Raw genomic sequence first — 22,205 nt, forward strand, 5'->3', positions numbered from 1 at the left:
TTGGATCCTGTAACAAGCATTATTTTCCCAGTGACGTTTTTTCAAACATGAAAGTACATTAAAAAGAAATGTTTTATTTAAATAAAAGATAGTATGATTATTTTTTTCAAAAAATAATTTGGTAATTCTCCTTATAAAATTTTGCGCTTGTTTCCTTTGTCTCAGCCTCCCAGTAGGAAATTCTATGGTCCAATTTATTGTAGAGATAAATATTTCAAAGCATTCTGTATTTTTAGGAACACATATGGGAGTCCCCTTTGCCTTTTCTTCCCATTTACAAGTAGATTTGATTAGACAAATAATCCAAACAAGGGGAATGGCTTTAATTTATCAGCATGGATATATGACATGAGAGAGAGAGAGTGTGTGTGTGTGTGAGAGAGAGCTTTACTTATGCTCCCAATTATATTCCCAGTATGGTTTGCCACACCCTTCATATAAGGATTTCAGCAGGACTGCCACTGAAAAATATACCAAGGTTGCTATTTCTTATTATATTTTATGCCAAAGGTAGAGCATTCACTGCTAGATTACATCTCTCCAGGCAGGCATCCCCAAGTGTCCACATCAAGTTGGAGAAGTTATGAGGGATTAATTATGAGGTTCTCACATTTTCTCTAACTTTGTCATCTTCCCAATGGCTATATACCAATAATCCAAGGCATATATAACTTTAGCCCAATTGCTAACATAGCTTTGAAAGATTTATTTTATTTTATTTTATTTTATTTTATTTTATTTTATTTTAGCTCCCAAAATTTGTCATCCTGGCTGGGGAATTCTGGATGTTGTAGTTTATAAAGTTTTAAACAGTAACTTTTCAAAGTCTAGATTGCCAAGCTGTAGTCCAAAAGAAAACCCATTTCCACTCCTGGTCATTGTTCATCTGCTCTAATAAGCTTTAAATCACACATACATGGATCAGGATTCAATTTGGTACATTCAAGCAGGGGGTGAGCAAAATCAGAGCACAGGCCTCAATGAGAATTCTGTCCTCCTGTCACTCAAATTTTCTTTCAGTGCTCAAATTTCTAGCATTGCAGATAGTGAGATATTGAAAATTGTTGACACCTATAACTCTTCTATTTGCAGTGTTTGCATCTCTTTAGTAACTTTCCATGCCTGGTTTATTTGGCTACCTAATCCAGAGAGTGTATTTCTACACGAATTGTTCAACCGAAGTTTTAGATTACTGCAGTTTGGAAAGGCAACACCCTCATTCCCCCCTGCTCACCCGTTATACCCCGGTACATGTACTGACAGATGTTTTGTCAGAGGATCCAGATGGAAATGATTCCTCCAACCACAAAGCCACTGTACTGTACTCTCAATATCCTGACAGAGCAGAATATCAGGTGGTGTGTAGGGTGTGTGTACACATGGCGGGGGGAGTGAAACTAACTCGTGGAACTTCTGTTATTGGATGTTACACACTTGACCCCTAGCCAAGAAGTTTACAGTTTGGGAGAAAGAGAAAATGGGTACAGGATTACACTCCCATGCTCTGAGGCATGCCTCCACCCATCCATCTGGAGGTTCCTCCACCCTTGAGGGGTTGCCAAGTTTACCTGAAATAATGCTGCATCTATTTCAGATGGCTTGGCTCTACCCAGGATCTGTTTGATGCAACTGTTTACCTAATTGACAGTGCAATACATGGTAGAGTAAATGGATTGATTATTTTGTTAACCCAGAGTTTATATACTAAGGGATTAGGTCACAGTGTAGATATTTTGTTACCAGGAGCTGCTATTTTGAAAACTCAACTGTTGCCAATTCATCCTTAAGTAAATTCAAAAAGCTCTTAAAATGTGAATGGAGCAACGTGACTCACAACCATACTCCAAACACTCATACCCTTTGCAGCACCTCTGGGGCCAGTTTCCACTTTTGCTGCCTTCTCCATGCAGGGAAGTGAAGGAGGTCAGTTTGTCCTGACTGTTATGCTGGAGGGAGGTCTGCTTCTCCAACTGATATGTTTATCAGGGAGTTAACTTCATGGTGTGATGGCTCTCCTTAGCTGGGGGAAATCCACATGGAATGAATCTGGTTTCCCATCCAGGCACTGGTTGGAGAAGTTTCACCCAAGGTCTTACAGAAATCAGGATGTCAGAAATCAATACCTCTGAAGTCAGGGATTATTGATTCCCACCAAAACATCCAGAGAGTCCCAAATTTTAGACTTCCTGGCCTGGAATGTGGGAGCAAGTTCAAAACCTTTGATATATGCTTAGCAAATCAACTCAAATCAATTGAACACTTAGCATCATCTCTAGATCCATTATCGATTTCGTGGTTTCAATTTATGCAAATAAAAACCTTCTCCTCTAGCTTGCTCAAGAAAGGGGAAAGTTTGAGATCTATGACTCCCTTTGAAAATTTGTGCAATGACTCTAGTCGAAATAGTAAAGGCTCAGTCTCCCACATATATCATCTTATCTTGACAAACTCCTATCAGGATACCATATGTACTAAAACATTGTGGGAAAGTGAACTGAATATATCAATTTCAGACTCAGATTGGTATGCTATTTGGTCATCTAATGTATTGCAGTCAAGATCAGCTTTAACCAGAGAGAACTTTCTAAAGGAGTATTTAACTCCTATTAGAAAATCACAGATGATAAATTCTATATCACCCCTATGTTGGAGAGGTTGTCCAGTCTTAGGGACTTATATCCATATGTGGTTAGACTGTTTTAAAATTAACCACTTCTGGCATGATGTGATCAACCAAATTGCTTCAATTACAAAACAAAAAATAATCTTTTGCCCAGCCGTTTTGTTATTTTCAAAATACACAAGAAGTAATAAATCCTTAAAAATAGAAAGTTGATCTCTTTTTTGTTGACGGCGGCTTGATTAGAAGTGGCTAATAATTGGAAAACAGGTTTTGTATCCCTGGATAGCTGGTAGAAAAGAGTTTGGGATCAATGGCTTCTGGAGAAATTATCAGAAAATATGAAATATAACTCAAAACAACAAAATCAAAGACCCTTTCAGGAAAAATGGTCTCTCTTTATAGATTATATTAATACAAATTTTATATCTGTTTCTCCTCCTCTATGGTCAGATTTATTTTAAATAATTTGAAATGTGTAAAACCTTAATAAGGAACACCTTATTAATTTTAATAAGGAAGGATTTTCAATGATTTGAAATTCTTTATACCATTGTCTTATGATTGTTAGATTTTGTATGATATATTTTGAATAAATTTTATATTAAAAAAGTCACCTGAAAATGTTGGGAACATCCCTAATTATTGTTTTCATTTAAGGCCAAGTGCATTCTCTCCATCATACATCTAAGGGAGAAGCAAACAACTTCTCCAAGATCTGTAGGCCTTGGATAAGGACAGGCTTGGATAAGGACAGGCTGTTGTGTCTCCCTTGGGCACAGTCTGTGTCCCTTGGATAAGGATATGCTGTTATGTTCCCATGTGCCCCTAAACCTCTAATTAATAAATGTATAGTCACCGCTCCGTTTTTGTGGGGGATCCAATCATTCCAGAGCCCCTGGTGAAAATGGAAATATTTGTATATTCAAGCCCATTGTGGGTGGCTGTGGGCGGCTGTGGACACACACCCCATAGGAGCCCTGGTGGCGCAGTGGTTAAATGCCTGTACTGCAGCCATTCACTCGAAACCACAAGGTTGCGAGTTCAAGACCAGCAAAAGGGCCCAAGCTCGAGTCAGGCTTGCATCCTTCCGAGGTACCCAGACAGTTGGGGGCAAATTAGCTTACTTGCTAATTAGCTTACTTGCTGTTCACCGCTATGATCTTTGGAATAGCGGTATATAAATAAAACAAATTAATTAATTAATTAATTGTTTCACCTTCTGTTTCACGCTTGCATATGTATATGTATTGTAGATCTCAAGTGTGCAAAAACAGAGGGGGTGACTGTACTTAGAAAGTGCCTTGCTACCTCTAGCAGCTATTGTGTCTTATTTGCCAGGTTTTGAATAGTTCCTGGCCTGTTTTAAATCCATGAGAAGCCTATTTTCCAAATTTGGAGTTCTGTATAGTTTCAAAATACTAAAGAATGTTGGTTAGAAATTAAAGCCCTTTAGGCCTTAATGAAGAAGTGGAATTTCTTCCACTTATAGAGAAATCTAGATTTTTCAGATTCTTTTCTTCTAGCCCTGTCCTGTCACCACTGCCCTTGAACAATGTTGGCTTGTTTCATCATCTACATGTGTGTGTGTGTGTGTGTGGGGGGGGAGCCTTCTGTTTATGTATTTTCAGTTAGTAGCAAAAGGTGCCAGGATTTGCCAGATTAGAAATTTCTGCAGATTTTTTTCTTCAGATAGTTATGTTCAGTTATATGCAATGTGTAAGTATAATATGTTTTTCCCTACACCCACACCCACATAAACACATCTATATGTTGTCTTCTAAACTGAAACTAGATGCTTTTGATAATCCCATGATTATGATAATGCTATAATTTAAAATACAGTATATGTTAGTTAGGGGTGTCTCAAAGTGATTGTTAAAACTGGCCCTGAAGATTTTCCTCTTTGGGACAGTTATAAACATCTTTTGTCTCCATTCTTTGGATGTAAAAACAACTTAGGTTGTAGTTGTACTCTTAGATGTATGAGATGCAACATTTGGCAGATGAGTCTATGGTAGAAAAAGAGTGGGAAGGACAGTTTTTCAAAGCTGTAAGAAAATGAATGACAGAGACCAATGACTCCTTTCACACTTTAAAATTATAGCAGTACAGTTCCAATTTTATTGCCATATCTGCATCCCATGGCATCTTGGACTTTGTAATTTGGTGAGGCAGTAAAACTTTCTGTATGAAATTTTTAAGTTCCGTTTCTTAAAATACAAATGCCAGGATTCCATGAGATAGAAGCATGATAGAACCATAGTAGTTAAGGTGGAACCATAATGCTATAACTAAAATTTGAAAGGGCCGAATAGCTCAAAAATCTTATGATAATTAATATGTTTTTCTTCCACATTCATATCCACTCTTGTCCCATTCAGACTGATGCCCAATAGAACAAAGCTGCCCCGCAGAAGCTCTTCCTTTTCATTTTCAGGGTGAAATTTTTGCAAGCCTTTTTAAAGCATTTATATGTGAATAAAACATTCAGGTAACAATCACTGCAAAAAGAAGAAAAATCTCAGGCTGTGTGACAAAAAGATTTTAGTAAAATTTCTCTGTTACTTATTACATAAGGCATGAGTTCATTTATAGGTTAATCATTTGTATGGCTGTAAACATCTTATGGCAAATGACAACTCAGGTGTCAAGGGAATATATATTCCCTACTATGGCCTGTTTTCCCTCCCAGAGATATAAGCTTTAACAATCAGACATACAAACTGATGCTGTGTTTTAAATCCAAGAAGTAATTTTAAAGCAAAGGAGTAAATTTCCCCTGATCGAGGTGTAGCTAACTGGATTGGGGGGGGGGGGGGGCAAATAAAGACTTTGATCTGTTATAAGAATGCTGACCTAAATGAAAATTTCTTTCATTCCCCAGATTTCTAGCATTGCAGTGACATAAAATGTCAGTTTAGCCTGTACACATACAGGCTGGTACACACTGGTGGCAGAACGACGCCCCTCTTTGCTGTGCAGTGTTGCTGCAGCAAGCAAACCGCGGGACAACAATGCACAGCAAAAAAGAAGCCACCTAGAGCAGCTTCTTTTTTGTGGCATCACAAGCAGGAAGGGCTTTCGTCATGACACCTCTTCCTGCCAGCGATGTCTGGTCACTGTACGGTAGCATCGTCATCATGGCGGGCCCCATGGGGAAGGGAGGCTGCCATGATGCCGGCGTCCATACAGACTAGGGTTCTGGAGAGTGCGGTTGCTGCGTGCTCCAGAACGCTAGAATTGGTCCTGCCACGCTGCTTCCTGCCTGTGTGTACCGGGCCAAACTCTCTATGATGCTAGAAATCTAGGAACTAAAGGTAAACTTCATGCTGGGACTGAATTCTTATTTGGAAGGCCATTGCTTTCATTTGTTCCCACCCCTTAGCTACATCACTGGGTGTTGGAGGAAGCCTTGCTCACTGTCCTGGCATCTTTAGTGAGAAGCTGGTATCACTGTGCAGTGGTGTCACTGGGGAGGTGTGAGGCTAAGGGGTGGTGGTGACAGCACTGTTGCTCAAACAGCTGTATTTTAGCCGAAACATTGTGGGATTTGTCTATATCTCTTTAAAATGCTTTAAGAGATGGTAGGAGTGAGGCAAAGCTCACTGGGAGAAGAAAGGATGGGCCCCAAAATTTTTAATAATGAAAATTTCAAATTTCAAAATTTGAAATTTTAATTCTTTTGAATTTTTAAAAAAATATTTTTTTAATTTTTCTTTTAAAACATTACATTTTAACCAAAATATTCACTATGTATATGTAAATACATTTAAGTTATGCTTATGAGATTGTAATTTGAAGGTATAATTTTAATTTTGCTAGTTACATCACAACTATTAGCATTACATTCAGTGGTATATGGGAATTATGATTTACAAGTAACATTGGTACAAAAAAGCATTACTAAGGATTCTGTATGGTGTGAAATAGGACACCAATGGGGTGTGTGTGACACCATGAGTTATTACACTGGGTGATACCAACCCTAGGGATGCCATTGTCACTGTGTCCAAAAATCACACATGGAGAATCTGAGTCGCCACCATTGCACTGGCTGGAGAGGTTTTATCCATGGGCTTGCTGACAGCATGGTCATGGGCATGACCTTGCCCTTTGATTTCGTCTAAGCTACAGAGAGTCCAGGATGGGACTGCTATGCTTTTACAAGGAAATGAAGACAAATGCCACCTTCTGCTTGCTTGAACAAATATTTAATGCTGTGTATCTGTGGGATATGTGATAGACAAAGAAAAGTCTTAAAGGAGTATATATGAAATAGTAGTATAGTAAGGTAGGGAAAAGTTTCAGTTAGGGTACAGAACAGCATTTCTCAGTCCTCTGCATTATGTCCTCTTCTAACCTCACCTCTGAAATGATCTAAATTATTGAAGAGTCCAAGATATTCCGCAAGAAGGAAAACGACTTTCTTAGGAAGAAATCTGGGGAGAAAACAATATCGTACTTTGGATTAGCTCTGAAAAAAAAAATACTTAATTCTTGGGGCTAGTAACCTCCCCACCTTCTCATGCCAATCTCAGGCTGTAAGGAAGTCTTTTTTTTTTTTTTTTTTTGGAATATCAGAAAACAAGCTGGAGAATTTCAAATCACTTCATATGGTGAGGAACTTACCCTTATAGGAGTAAAGTACCAATACGTAAGTCAGAAGAACTACAGTTACAGATAAGTAACCTGTTCTTCTCCTGGGCCCAAACAAGGCATGGATTACCTCGAGAACTTTGCATATATGCCCATGACTACTGTTTGAACTTAACTTTGGGCTCAGGACACTCCCTCCGTTGCTACCTTAGCTTGTCAGTCTAACCCATTTGTATGATTTGCAGAGACCATGAAAAAGAAGGACAGGTTGCTTACCTGTAACGGTATTTCTTCGAGTGGTCATCTGCGAATACATACAAATCCCGCCCATCCTCCCCTCTGTGTCCTGCTCTTCATTGGCTCATTCTCATGAGAACTTTGCACATATGCCCATGGGTATTAGCAGAGCTTTCTCTGTGTTTTAAAACAAATTTTATTTTATTGTTCCTTTTTAAACATCTCTCACTTTTTCTTGTTTCATATCGAATATTTCCCTGCTACTTTCTTATCACAACAGGTTTTCTCTTATATCAGAGCCACCTCCATGCCATAGTTCACCTGACATTCAACCTCAGGTGCACTGTGGGATGAGGTAGTTATTGATGCAGGAGGTTCAAGGGCACTGTGGGAAACTATCAGTCAGACACTGCTTAAAGAAGTTAAGTTTTGAAAGAAAAAGAAATCTCTGACTGTGTTCCTACAAAATAAAATATGAGTCCCAAATCATCCAGTATTTCACAGATGAAAACCAGGACTCATGTATCCAAGCAACATGAGACAACGATGAAGATGGCAAAAGATGACAATGAAGAAGAACAAGTGGGCTAGGAGATACTGCAGCTGTTTACTTTTGTCTGAGCATACTGGGAAGGGCAAGATTCTGTCCCTCCTCTTCTCTGCCCCCAGTAAACTGAGTGCAAATTACTTTTGTACTTTGAATGGAGTTTGCAGCAACTGAAATAGCCTGTGGACAAAGGTGATAAGAGGATAAAATGGTGAGTCGAAGGCTTTCATGGCTGGCATCCATAGTTTTTTGTGGGTTTTTTGGGTTATGTGGCCATGTTCCAGAAAAGTTTCTTCCTGACGTTTCGCCAGCATCTGTGGCTGGCATAAGATGATAATCAAATTTGGTGTCAAAGGGGATGCATATTTCCTATAGCTTTCCCTTCCCCCTTTAAAAGATTCAGCAATCAGGCTTGCAAATGAAGCCTGTGTTCTTTAATTGCAGTGATGAATCACAAAGCAAAGGATGACAAATGGAAAAATAACACAGGTTAGGAAAAGCACATGCTATGACAAACAATATATCTTTCATTAATGGGAGGAGGCAAAGAACCTGCACGAAAATGTGATCTGAATATCAGCTAGCACACATTTCTTTTGTTTCTAAATATTTATAACCCAGATTTCCTATGTACATGTTATTGAAAATGGACTATTTCAAAAAGCAGGATAATATCCTTCCTTTCAATTTGCATATGTTTGGTCCATTCAAGACCATGTGCTCAGCTAAGCAAACTTAGTGAAGCCATCATTATTAACATTTCTATCTTGTCTAATTTAAAAGTATGAAGCAAATTATCATTGTGAAGGAAAACAAAATTTTAACAATAGAAAATCAAACATTTGAGGTCAAAGGTTAAATTATCAAATGTCAAAAGCTACATCCCAATTTCAATTTTACACATTATAAAAAATCTCCTTTCTTTTATTATGTTCCTTAGAAATATTTGAACACAAAGTTAGCAAATGATAAGAGAGATATATTCTTACAGTTTAAGAACAATGAGCCCGATATATGGTGGTATGACAATATAAAGTTTCTCTTTCAGAATGCCATCCACAATCTTCTTGCCAACATAACGTACATCCAAGATCGGAAGTAGTAATGGCCTCCTGCAGGGAGATATTTGAAAAGGTGACTCAATAAACAAAAAATCCCCATTTCCAAAGCACAGTTTTGACAAGGATCTCCTAGTTCATGCATCAAAAAGTTGACTTTTATTTCTCATGCCACATGGCTAATATTTTAAAACTAAGATTTCAAAAGCAGTCCTTGATAAATCCCAAACCCCATGACATGTGCCCAGCCTCTGTGCTTAGGCACTGAATAAACATCCATGAACGCATTCTTACTTGAAATCCAACTTTGGCTTCCTTTTAGCCAAAGCTGGCAAAAATGAATTGCAAGGCTCCTCCCCCAGCTTGTTTTTACTTGAAATCCACTACTTACGTTGTTTTTACCCCGGTAACTAATTCTGTATCCACATAGTAAGGACAGATAATGGTGGTTTTAATGCCTTCCTTCCCTGCAGCTCTCATTTCAAAAGCAAGAGATTCCAAAAATCCAAATGCTGCAGATTTACTTGCTGAATAATCTGGAAAATGCAGAAATAAGAAACAAAGGGATGAAATATACTGTATTCTTAATAAAATATCTATAGAAAAAATATGAAAAATAATGAGTCAGATACCTTTTTAAACTGTTGTCTCAAAATCCAGACTTAAACACAATTCAACAAATAGATACTTTTGACTGCATGCACCAAATTTTGTAATAACAAATTGTGAAATGACTAAACAAAAATCATAACATGCCAGTTTTCTCATGTCTATATTATTGTTTGCTTCTTTTTATAGGTTTATTTGTTTTACAGTGAGTCCAATCTCACTCGTTATTTAGATATAATGACATTATTTTCAAAGATGTTTACTCCTCAGTAAGTATGACATGAAAATGTATTCTGTTTGGGGCATCTGCAGATGATGACCAGATATTTCAATTACAATGCTTCTGCAAAAAAAATGAGATACGTTCAGAGGGGGTTTGCAATTGCCATTGCCCTCTGAGGCTGAGAGAAAATGACTTGCCCAGGATCACCCAGCAGATTTCCAAGGCCAAGCAGGGACTTGAACCTAGTTCTACTGAGTTCTAGTCCAACATTCAAACCATGCTAGCTCTCATTGACTCAGCTATATGTTCAATTAATTATTTCCCAAATTAAGATGCTTTGAGTTGCATTCATGTGATTCCATATATGCCAGTTATTCTTGAGTCTACGCTTTGATAGGATGGATAAGGAATAGATTCACAGCTTACTGACCTGTTAGTTTATTGCTTCCCACTAGTGCTGCTACACTAGAAGTAGTAACCACATGACCTTGGTTGCAGGCAATCATGGCTGGAAGAAAGGCTTTGCAAGTCTGTGACACAGTTTGTAAATCATAATTAATATTAGGCACATTTCATGTAACGCCTATATTTACTTCATCAGAATCATAGGACAAAACATTACAGTTAAAGGACATATGCTGACAAACTTGGTCATTTTTTAATGCCAGTTTATCCAGAGCTAGGAAGTAGTACATTTTAAAAAAGTAACACATTACTTGCAATTCATTGTTTAACCAACTGATGGGTGTTGAGCTTCAATTTTATCTGAAAGAATGCAGTAAAATGGCAAAATTTTAAAACTAATAATAATAATTACTCTGAAATGGCAATAATTGATTTCCCCATCTTTGTCATTCCAGGGGTGTTGCCTGAAGGTGATAGAAAGAATCACATGGCTGGTCATATGGCTGCCTGGATGGTCATATGCTGTTGTTTCACATCACTCTTGGGTGGTATCAAGCAAGAGCAATGGAGCAGCAGGGGAGACCATTGTAGTGAGATCACAGGTGACAGGTTTCTTTTTACTGTGCTCAAAAAGGACTGATGTGGTGCCCTAAAAACAATTCTTCCATGGCAAGAATTTGTTCCTCAGATTGGACTTCTCCTGACACCTTGATAAACAAGGAACATGGCGTGTCACCTGATGTCCTGGTATCCCAGAGTCCTAGTCCATCAGTCACACCACTATGTCACTTTTAACCCTCTGTCGCATTTATAGTTTTCTACAGAGAATGGAAGACGGATGTTGGTCTATTAATAATGGCTAGGACAACAAGTTGCAATCAAAGTGCTACCAAAATTATTTATAATGATGTTTGTAGCAGTATAATATAACAAGTTAAAATTTATTAAGTTATTAAAAGAAAATGTAGAGTTTTCAAAACACATTGCTTTCAGTATGTTTGAGTTAGCTTAACTCTGTGTTAAAGAATTTAGTAAGGAATGAAAAAGAAAAGAAAAGAAATGCACACTAGAAAGAATAATAAGAAAAGTATTATAAATTAATTAATGCATCAGTACTAAATGTGGAGATCCTGTATGTTTACATTTTCTCACAGTAATGAAACTTTAATTTCCCAAATATACCTAAATTCCAGCCATGCAGTTATTGGTCAAATAATTCTATACAGCATTTTTGGAGAAAAAAAAGATTACCCAGAAATGAGCTTTAGTGTTCACTTCTAGAGTTTCTGCCATATCAGAGTCAGGAAGATCAATGAACGCCTTTCCTTTTAAGACACCTGCATTGTTGATTAGAATTTCTATATCACCCACTTCTTTTTTAACCTGCAAAAACAAAAAGGGAAACTTGAGATGTTATGTCTAAAACACATTAATACAGCATACAGCAAGGGTGGACAAAGTGTAGCATAGGGCCCAGCAGATAAGTTTTAGATCCTCTATGGTTTTCATCTGGAATCCTATAGAGGGAGTATATATGGCCTCCTCAATCCCTGGAAGTTGTCAACTCCTAGACTCAATTATATTGGTATCAGAACTTAATTGTATTAAGCAGAGAAGACTTTTTGTGTCATTTGTAAGCCGCATCAAGATGGAGACTGACTCATTACATCTACTCCTTTCAGATTTCATGTTTGTATATTGAATAAAACATTTAAATACCCAGCTATATAAATATATATAGTACATGATATGAACTTTTTGTAGTGGTGTTGGTTAACTTGCAGACTTTGTTTCACAAATTGTATTTTATATTTGCTCTTTCAGTAAATGGTTAAGAGAGAGAGAGAGCAAGCAAGAGAGAGAGAGAGAAGACAGACCTATAACTTACCTGCAGGAGGAACAGTATGAAGTACGGATGAATGAGTTTTCCAAAATTCATGAATTTCTTTTTAAAGTTTGAACAAAAATGAGTTTTAAACTTTTTTTAATGGGGAGGGAACACAGAGAATGAAACCTGCTTTGAGAATGGTATTTGCCATCAGGCCAATAACCTTTTATTAACCTTGCTCTATCATATTCGTTATTGCAAACATTTTTTTGTGTTCAGAATTTCATTGCAAACTTTTATAATGTCCATATAGCGAAGGGCACTTGTATTTTAATTCATTTACTATGCATTTTGTAAATTATTATCAAAACGTGAAATGAATGAAATTCTCCCCCAACTTTAACAATTATGAGTACAGCCTAAAGTGATATATATCCAATATTCTTCTTACCTGGCTTGTAAACTGCTTTCTTTCTGTAGACTTTCCTGGGCTTATGGAACAGTGAGATAATTTTCACAGATTAATTTGCCAAACACTTTCTTGCTTAAAGGAGCAACAATTAGATATTACAGTTCTGAACTATAAATAAAGATCCACATGTTTACCTTATCTGCCACGGCATAGATTTCATCCTTTTTGCGCAAGTCACACTTGTAGGTATAAACGGCTAGAGCCCCGTTGGTTTTGACCAGCTCTGCTGTTTCTTTGTTACCTTCTTCATCAATATCCCAGAGAATGAGGATGGAACCAAGACGTGCAAAATTCAATGCAACCTCTCTACCAATTCCATTTGCCGCTCCTGTAACAAGCACTATTTTCCCAGCGACTTTTTTTCGAACAGAAAAGAACATTAAAATGAATGCTTCCAAATTGTAATAGATAAACAAAATGATAAACTCAGTGGTCTCCAAGATGCGTCTTATTAGAAACATCATTGTTTTAAAGATATTTCTCAATGTATGCATAAGATAGTCTGCTAACATCAGTGTAAACGTATTTACGTTTCTAAAAATGTTTGGTTTAATCTCTTTTTATAATTTTGGAGTTGATCCTTCTTTCTCCGCGTGCCAATAGGAAATGCTGTTGTTTAAGCCAATGTGAGGATTAATATTTCAAAGCATGATTGAGAATGTATATAGGAGTGCTTCTTCTCTCTCCTCCCACTTACACGTAGATTTGATTATACAGATAATATTCAAACAAGAGATTGTGACTATAATTTAGCACAATTACTGTTATGACCAGCATGGATATGTGACAGAGAGAGAGAGAGAGAGAGAGAGAGAGAGAGAGAGAGAGAGAGAGAGATTGACTGTCTTATTCAAGTCCAGCCGGTCTTGCCTCATCCTACACATAAGTACTTTTGAAGGGATGATCCTGCTACTCTGAAAAATTAAAAATACAAGGTCATTTTCTGAATTACATGTTCTATTTTATGTCAAAAAGAGAACATTGGTTGCTGGACTAGAGCTTTCCTGATACATAGGTAGGTGTATGCTCCCTCCCTCCCTCTCCAGAATGAATATTTCCTCTAACTAGCCTGTGTTGTTGCAGGGAAAGGTAATTAAAATATATATATTCATATAGTACAGTTGCTAAACTCATGAAACTACCAGATGGTTCTGTACAATCATGCTAGGTCACCTGTTTCCTGATGTACTGAGGATAAGCTATAGATATCTTCAAATCTCTCTTTCTCTCTCTGTGTGTGTGTTTTTAATTTACCAGTCCTATAGCATAACACAATTATGGTTTGTTTGAAAGGCAAAAGAGAGAACTTCAATGGCTCAATAAAGCTCAGGTAGAAGTCTGGATCAGATAAATTCTCAAATGAAGTTAACCACATAAAAACTGAAGAAAATGAGCATTTTACGAAGTGATAATGGATAGTGTCGTCATCATCATCATCATCATCATCATCTTGTTGCAGAAGAATTTGTTGCAGTTTGGTGTATTTAAAATCAGATACTCTGTTTATCCATTATAACTAATAGAACTAAAAGGCAACTTCAACCAACTGTAGAAATCTTAAGCAACCAGTCAGAATTAACTATTTCATAAAAACAGAACCCCATAAGTTACTTTTCAAAAATTCATAATAAAATCATGCCAGTTCAGGTGATTCTGACAGGAATATTTATATCAATTGTTGCTAGTGACTTGAGGTTTCTAAAAACAAAAGTGACTGTTGATTATAGGGACTGTTCTTATATACTGTAAATCTGTAAAAGATTAAGATATAAACCTTGACCATCTAAGTTAAATCCCATCTGTCTAACAGAATTGTTGGAAAAAGAACTTTGAAGAAATTGAAAATATGTGTGTGTATGTGGGCACTTAATACTTTAATTATTTTAAAAAGTTGTTATTGTTTAAAAGATTGGCATATTCACAGTAATACTTGCTCCAGGCCATCATTCCAACAACTTGTTTTGATGGGTGATACCATGTCTAAGGGGCATCATTCTTGATGTCCCTGTGTGTTTTGTAAATACACCCATAAATGTCCATCCTGCTCCAGATTTTGTATATGCTGCTAAAAAACTGGGGCAATAAAGCGATATAATGCATGGCTGTATCAGCCCTAGATTTGGGGCATCTTGCCTTATCATGAGGTTTTAAAAGTTTGTGCTACCATTTTAATATTTAATATCTGGGCCAGTTCCTGGCAGAACAGTGAGGTTTTCCTGCCCTACCTTGGCAGAACCGCCACCATCAGCTCTCAGCCACTTGCTTTTAAGGTCAGACAAGGCATCCAGATTACTTGCTGGGCACCTTATTTGCCTCAAAGTTATGGGCATGCCATCAGAGCTGGCACTGCCAAGGGAGGAGAAGGGAAAAACTTCACTGTTTGGGCCAGGAACTGGTCCAGACATTAATGGTTTGAAAGACAATGATGCCAGTGGTGGTGGCATTGGTATTAGTGGTGGGAGCAGCAGCAGTAGATGCAAAATCCCTCAGGGACAGTTGGTAGTTAAGTCAATCTACCCAATGTCCATGCAGAGAGAAAGGTATGTGATGTGGCTCTGGGACTGGTGCTGCGGAATGTGGTAAATCTGTATTGCCCACATAAAAAAATCAACAGAATTAATGAAGTATTTCAAAATTGTATAGCTTGCCGTATTATTTGATTAATTCAGGAAAGGATCTCACTCCCAAACCTGGAGACCTTAGGATAGCGAATCCACATATGTTCTGGAGACTCTTCCTCCCCAACCTTTCTAACTTTTATCAGACAAAGCATTATTAATATCATTCATTGTTTCAGAAGTGAAACAATGAAGATTGTTCACATTGAGAACTCTTCTGTTTGCTGGGTTCAAATTCACTTAGTAACTTTGCATGCACATTTTCTTTACAGGCCTAAACTGTTTTTCTAAATGCTGAACTTAAGTTTTAAGTTACCACAATGCTAGAAAATCTGGAGACTGATGGAAAATTTCACTGGCAGGGGCAGAATCTGTATTTGAAGAGGCAACACCCGCATCCCCCGAAAAAATCCTCGATCCATCCATTGACAGAAGTTCTGTCAGTAGACCCAGGAAGAAATTATTCTTTCAACCATAACGCCACTGCACCCTCAATATCATGTCAGAGCAGAATCTCTGGTGGAATGTAAGGTGGGGGTATTGGAGGGGGGAACTGCGTGGGGAGTGAAATCAACTCCTGGAACTTTTATCATTGGATGTTACACACTTGGATCCTGGCCATGATGTTTATGATTTGGGAAAAAGAGACTATGGATAAGGGTAACATTCCCAGGCTCTGAGGCATGTCTCACCCATCTGGAAGTTCCTCCACCCTTGAAGGGATGCCAGTTAACTCCAGTCATGCTGCACCTGCTTCAGATGGCTTGACTTTGCCTTACAGCTGTCTGATGCAACTGTTTACCCAGCTTGTAGCACAATTCTGTAATCAGAAGGAACCAAACTAAAGTTCAATGGCAACTAGGCAAAATGCAACTAGGATGGCAACCTAAATCTGTATCTATGGTTTATATATATATTTATTTGTAACAAGCGGGCTTCCATAAATTCACCTTGAAAATAGGGGAATTGTTAGAAGCAAGCAATCCTAGTGAAAATCATCAGAAATATCCATTCAAACTATTAGATTGAATCACCCTTGTTTTTCTAAGAATCAGTCATACAGAGAAATACATTCAAATGACATACACAGGAAGCAAAGGGGAAAATATCCTTATTTCTGCAATGTCTCTGCAATGCCTCAGATTTAAGAAGACACCAGCAGATAGTGTAATTCCACCCTCCTCTATCAGCCTACAGTTTGGCAACCTGCTGGATTTTTACTGCCAGTGTATACTTTTGGTTTGCCTCTTCATTTATAGGTATATTTATATATATGTATGAGGGCATGATAACAAAACCCTAGAAATCAATTAGTCAAGCAAGTAAGCAACTGATTGAAGCAAACAGTTTTTCCCTGCTGGGAAATGGAATGGGAAGAAGGGAAGAACCAGAGTGAGTTAATCCTGCTTCATTCTGGCTGTTGTCCTGTTGCAGCTAATCTTGCACTGAGACACCCTTCTTATGAAGGGTGAGAAAGTTTTTAAATATTTCTTTACATCTTTAATTTACACTCAAATGTCTTGAGGGTGACTTTAATTATTAATGATTTATTGCTATAATTGCACAGCAGGGAAGGATTTCAGGTAGTTGAGAGAGAAAAATAAATGTTATTTTCCTTCCACCTGATTCCCTTTGAAACAAATGTGAGTCCCATTTATTAGTTCAAGGACTGAAGATTTACTGCCTTATGTTTGTCAGGGCTGACCCTGCTTAGATAAGACAGGATCTGCTATATTTATGGTATTTAGTCCCTTTCTCAAATATACTCAAATTTAAAACACATTCTTTAAAAACAGGAATTCAATATCATTTCATAGGCCCAGGAAGTCTGTTTTCCTTCAGAGGGATGTTGCAGCAGCCAAATGGTGTGGCATCCCTCTGTAGTAAAAAGAGCCCAGTTCTTCCGGGTTCTTTTTACAGCGCCCAGCTTATGTACGCAATGTGCAGTGACGTATGGATGCTGTGCGTCCATTACGCCAAGATGGCTGCACCTGTGTAGATGGGACGCCGCCATTTGGCTGCTGCCGGGCCATGCTAGGGTTAGGGGTGGTGCGGTTGGTGCACGGTCCCTAACCCTAGAATCAGCAGTGGCACGGCACTTCAGGACTGTCTATCCTGCACCATAGTTACAAGAAGAAAATTATTACCCAGAAATGTGCTTCAGTGTTGACATCCAGTGTTTTTTGCATATCCAAATCAGCAAGATTGAGAAAGGTTTTCCCTTTTACTATAATTGCATCATTGGTAAGAATGTCTACATCTCCTACTTATTTTTTACCCTATGAAATAAAAAGGAGAACTTGAGATGTCATGGCCAGTGGCCAGTTGATTGATTTATCTGAGTTATTGATACAGCCTAGAGCAGGGATGGCACAATTCTGAGCCTGCCATCTGGGTTATTAACTATGCCTGCTAATTTGGTGTGATGTGCAAATATGATAAGCATGCCCTTTGTTCCAGTATCCAAGCCATTGATAAACACTTTGAATAGCACTGGGCCCAGGACAGAATCATGTGCCACTCTGCTAGTTAATTTTCTCCAGGATGAGGAGGAGCTATTGCTGAGAATCCTTTGAGTTTGGTCAGTCAACCACTTTGTGTTCTCCAGGAATTCTCAAAGATTATTGACACTGGTTCTGCCAGTTCTTTTAAAACTCTTGGATGCTGTTCATCTGGTCCTGGAGACTTGAATTTATTTAGAGTAGCTAGGTATTCCTCTTCTACCACTTTACCTATTCTGTGTTGCATTTGCCCTGCTAAACCATCTGCTCCATTTCCACTGGGTTAAGCCCTCCTTTTGGAAGCAAATTAATTAAGACGGCCCCACATATTGTAGTATGCATTTTCTACATGAGGCCTCCACAAATTTGAAGTTATTTAATTGATAGTGGCACACAAAAGTAAAAGGAAGCCCGTATTGCAGCCCTACAGTAGGTGTGTTTGTGGCTAAAACTGAAAAGGTTGCAGCACTATGTGTGCAATGAGTGACAACTTCCTTCGGTGACTGCACCACAGGCAGTTTGTAGCATGTAGAGATACAGGACCTTCTCCATCTCACCAGAATGATGCTGATACTTTCTTGTCCATTTTTGATGGCTGGAATGATACAAATAGTTGATCAGAAACACAAGAACCTTGAGTATGTTTGACATATATTTTCAATGCTCTTTACATATCCATAGTGTGACTGTCCCTGATGAAGGGACCTCCTCTCCTTTTTTTTTTTTAATATGGAGAAGAAAATGCTTTTCTCTTACCTTTTGTCCCAACCAGTACTGGATCCAGTGAACAGCCTAGCTAGCTTCCAGTAAAGGAGGAAAAATGCCACATTTTGTTTAGAATGGGCATCTACATACCAGTTTTTTTAAAAAAAAAACAAACCAAATCTGCCTCCTGATTAGTACAAAGGCCACCTCTGCTCCAGCACTGATATTTATACAATGTTTTAAATAATTTTGTGCATGAAGCAATGTTTGTATACATCGAACTATCAGAAAGCAAAGGTGTCACTATGTCAGACAACCATGAAAAAAGTTTTGGTTTTGGAGTATTTTGGATTTTGGAATTCCAGATAAGGGAGACTTAACTTGTATTAACATTTTGTTTTTAATATTAATTTTATTATTATATTTTTATTTTTTTATATACAATTAAATTATACATTGAAACTTAATCACATTAATGGTATTGCAGGACCAGAAAGTGATGTGTATGCATTTTAGGAATGACAAGTCTGCAATCCTGACCAGGAAGCTTGAGCAATCAGAAGTTTAGAAATTTTAATTCTGAAACCCCATTGCCTTGCTGATTTGACTTTAGGATTTCCAGAATGAAAACTAGAGAAGGTTCCTGTATCATTAAGAATTGCATAGGAGATGAAATTTCAGCGAGTATTGCTTGTTACCTGGTTGCATGACAAGCAACACCTACTAAAATTCCTTCTACATTACTATTAAAGGCATAAGAGGCCATTCCAGTTTGCAATCTGGCAATCTTGCTTGGAATTTACACCCCATCTCTTTCAAGTACTTTGGAAAAAAGGGAAAAATTCTAGGTCCATATACTTAAGAATTTCACATCACACAACCACAACATAGCAGATGATACTTAACCCTCTGCTTTAAAACACTTGATCATCTACATTCTTAATTGCCATGTTGGATACAGCTCACTTTTAGGAGATTATCACACTGCTTTTTTCTCAATCTGGGCAGGGGCTGAGACCAAGCTGGGACTGTGTGTTGTCGCACAGCTCCGTGTCCAGATCGGAGGCATCTCATACCCAATCAGGACATCTCCCATTACTTTGCTAAGAATGGAAAAGTCCCGTTTTTAGCTAAGTATGCGAGAAGTCTGGTATGGAATGCCTCCAAGAGCTGTGTGATAAGATATGGGTTTAGCCTGTGCCCAGATCAGAAAAGACAGCCAGTGCGATAATCTCCTTTGTTTGATCAAGTGAAGAAAAGGAAATTCAAAATGTCTTGCTAAATAATTTGAAACATCTTTCTAAATACTAAACCATTGGATAGTGGCACCAACATTGGCAAAATTTAATGCAGTCCCTGTTCGAGTTCCATTTGATAGTACTGTAACAAACCATTTCTGTAATAAGTACTATTTGTCAGCAGCCTTGTTTCAAACACAAAAGAAAATGAAAATAAAGGTTTAAAACAGTACTAGAACAACAGGATGTTTCTTATTACTAACACGATTCTGCTGAAGATATCTGCATAGTTCAGAAAATAGACAATATTAATGTAAATTGTAATTAATTTTTCCAGAAATGTTTGATAACCCCCCCCCCCCCTTTAAAAATATTTGGTGTGGGTCCTTCTGTCTTATCCTAATAATGAAAGTAATTTTGTCTAAACTCACATGGTGGTTGTGACAAAGATAAACATTTTAAATGATGTGGTATATAATTCTCATTCTTCCTCTTTCCTTGCTTATAATTACACTTGCTCATAGAAAAAGAATCAAAACATAGGAATGGACTAAAGCTATAATTTAACACAATTACATGTAAAGCACATGACTGACAAAAGTTCTTAAAGTATGAGAGACACTTTGTTAGTTAAGCCCTCAGCAGAAATTTCTCCATGCCTTATCATATTTGTACTTTTGAGTCTTTAGAAGGAAACTGCTGCTGGAAGAAACACCATTTTTTATCTGATGAAACTCCTTTTATATTGTACAGGTATATCAGAGTTAATGAAGATTTTTTTTTGTTCCTGGGCATTACTTCTTTAATAGAAAATTTGGTACTAGGAGCAGAAATAATAAGGAAATTATACAAGTAAGGCCTTATATAAAAAACAAGCAAAAATAAAAGTAAAAAAGAAAAGAAAAGAAAGGGGGGGGGGAAAGAGCAGTTTCACATATTTTATTCAAAACTGTTTCATTGTGAAATGAAACAAACCAGTTCAGGTAAGCCTTGTAGTAAAGAAAAATATCTTAAACCTTCTAAAGACCAGGGATGACTAAAGCTTTGGAAAGGACCCAATCTTGTAATGATTTCCACTATAAGTGGCCAAACTTATAGTTCTACACTTCATTGTGTATCTGCTGAGGCAGGTTTATCTGCTTTCCTCTTTTTTATCTGTTTTTCTGTTCCTTTCATGTTCAATAAGGGATGTTGGAGGCAGCTGCTGTTTGCCCTGTCAGCCGTGGGTAAAAACACAGGGTACAGTGGAATCAGAGATAGTAGAATCCTGCTGTTCCCCAGCAAAAGCTTGTTTATTGCATTGTTTACTTCAGACACAGTTTTAAAACCTCTTACTGAAAATCTATGTTTTTTCTTCACCATTTTCAGTATATGTTCACTTTTGGAAGTGGATTATCTTGTGTGGCAAGTGGCATTACAGTACAGGTAAGTCCAAATCATGCATGGTGAAATTACCAGGTGGAAGGCATACTGAGTGAAATCAGATCAAGTGCATTTATAGCTATGTGTCCTGCTCTGACATAAACCTAGGGACTGGACAGACCGCCCCTAAGCGGTGGCCTGCAGCCACCTCTGTCTTTGCTGGATCGAGGTTACGGCAACTACACATTGCGGCCCTAATCTGGCCTTTCCATGGTCATAGCTGCTGGCACCATGGCTTTTTGGTACTCCTTTGGTACCATGTCATCTGGACACAGCACCAGAGGAGTGCTGTGACACTGCCCGCTGTGGGTTGGGGTGCGTGGTGTCATGCCAGCATGGGGGCAGAGTTGGGGGGTGGGTAATGCAGACGCCACACCCCACTCCACCCCCATGCTAGCCTTTGATGCTGGTCTGTACAGCCTCTTAGGACCTTACCCCACAGGGACTCCAATGGAACGAAAGGGTCTGGGAACGAGTGGGGAATGAGTGGGGAACACATTTTACTGCACACAGGAAGTCCCTCACTTGTTCCGTTCTGTTCCATTCCCTTCCCTTCCCAATCCATCCCAGAGGACACAATTTTTGAGAATTGTTCAGTTCTCAAAAATTGCCTCCTATGGGATGGATTGGAAACAGAAAGGAAAGGAATGGAACGAGTGAGGGACTTCCTGTGTGCAGTAAAATGTGTCCCCAACTCGTTCTGTTCCCGGCCCCTTTTGGACCATTCTTGTCCTGTGTCTGAAGCCTGGTCATTAGTCCCTGACAGTTGGCCAGAGCTAGATTGAAGTATGTGGTGTTCTAAGAGAGATGTGTCAGTTACCAGAGGCTTGAAATGCTGAAACAGAGAGGTAAAAAAAAAAAAAAAAAAAAAAAAAAAAAAAAAAAAAAAAAAAAAAAAACGTATGTTGAGTAGCCTAAGGTCAGTTGCCAGGTATTCATTTATCATATGGAGATCCAAGGCCTGAGGCAGTAATTGAAGTAGTCTTGGTCATAAACAGTAGTTCACATCAAAAATCAGGAACAGACCCAGGGCTGAGAGAAAGAAATGACATTGCTTTGAGCAGTCAGTAAGAGGAACTGAAATGTTGTTGAAAATTAAGGCTTCTAAGCCAACCAGTTTTGT

At 38.1% G+C, this 22,205-nt stretch overlaps 1 protein-coding gene across 1 annotated transcript; it reads right to left on the reverse strand.

Annotated features, from left to right (window-relative positions):
- Positions 1 to 6,848: 6,848 nt before the first annotated feature.
- Positions 6,849 to 13,195, reverse strand: LOC149317347 (epidermal retinol dehydrogenase 2-like). Its single transcript, XM_089518879.1, has 6 exons — positions 12,733 to 13,195; positions 11,550 to 11,681; positions 10,324 to 10,423; positions 9,453 to 9,597; positions 8,993 to 9,115; positions 6,849 to 7,062 (listed from the first exon to the last, which is right to left on the reverse strand). Exons 1-6 carry the CDS (start codon positions 13,108 to 13,110, stop codon positions 6,954 to 6,956), a joined length of 987 nt encoding a protein of 328 aa, XP_089375005.1. The 5' UTR covers positions 13,111 to 13,195; the 3' UTR covers positions 6,849 to 6,953.
- Positions 13,196 to 22,205: the final 9,010 nt, after the last annotated feature.

Source organism: Sceloporus occidentalis, unplaced genomic scaffold (genome assembly GCF_023333645.1).
Source record: "Sceloporus occidentalis isolate IW3139 unplaced genomic scaffold, rSceOcc1.0.p SCAF_3, whole genome shotgun sequence".
Lineage (NCBI taxonomy): Eukaryota > Metazoa > Chordata > Lepidosauria > Squamata > Phrynosomatidae > Sceloporus > Sceloporus occidentalis.

What these genes read in the sequence shown, in the direction of transcription:
- LOC149317347 (XM_089518879.1), bottom strand. Translation starts at nt 13,110, where the DNA reads ATGTTAGCAGACTATCTTATGCATACATTGAGAAATATCTTTAAAACA. An exon ending in TCTATGCCGTGGCAGATAAG is followed by an intron (nt 11,682 to 12,732) that starts GTAAACATGTGG and finishes TTGTTTTTGCAG; the next exon opens with GTTAAAAAAGAAGTGGGTGA. An exon ending in GGGAAGCAATAAACTAACAG is followed by an intron (nt 9,598 to 10,323) that starts GTCAGTAAGCTG and finishes TGCATTTTCCAG; the next exon opens with ATTATTCAGCAAGTAAATCT.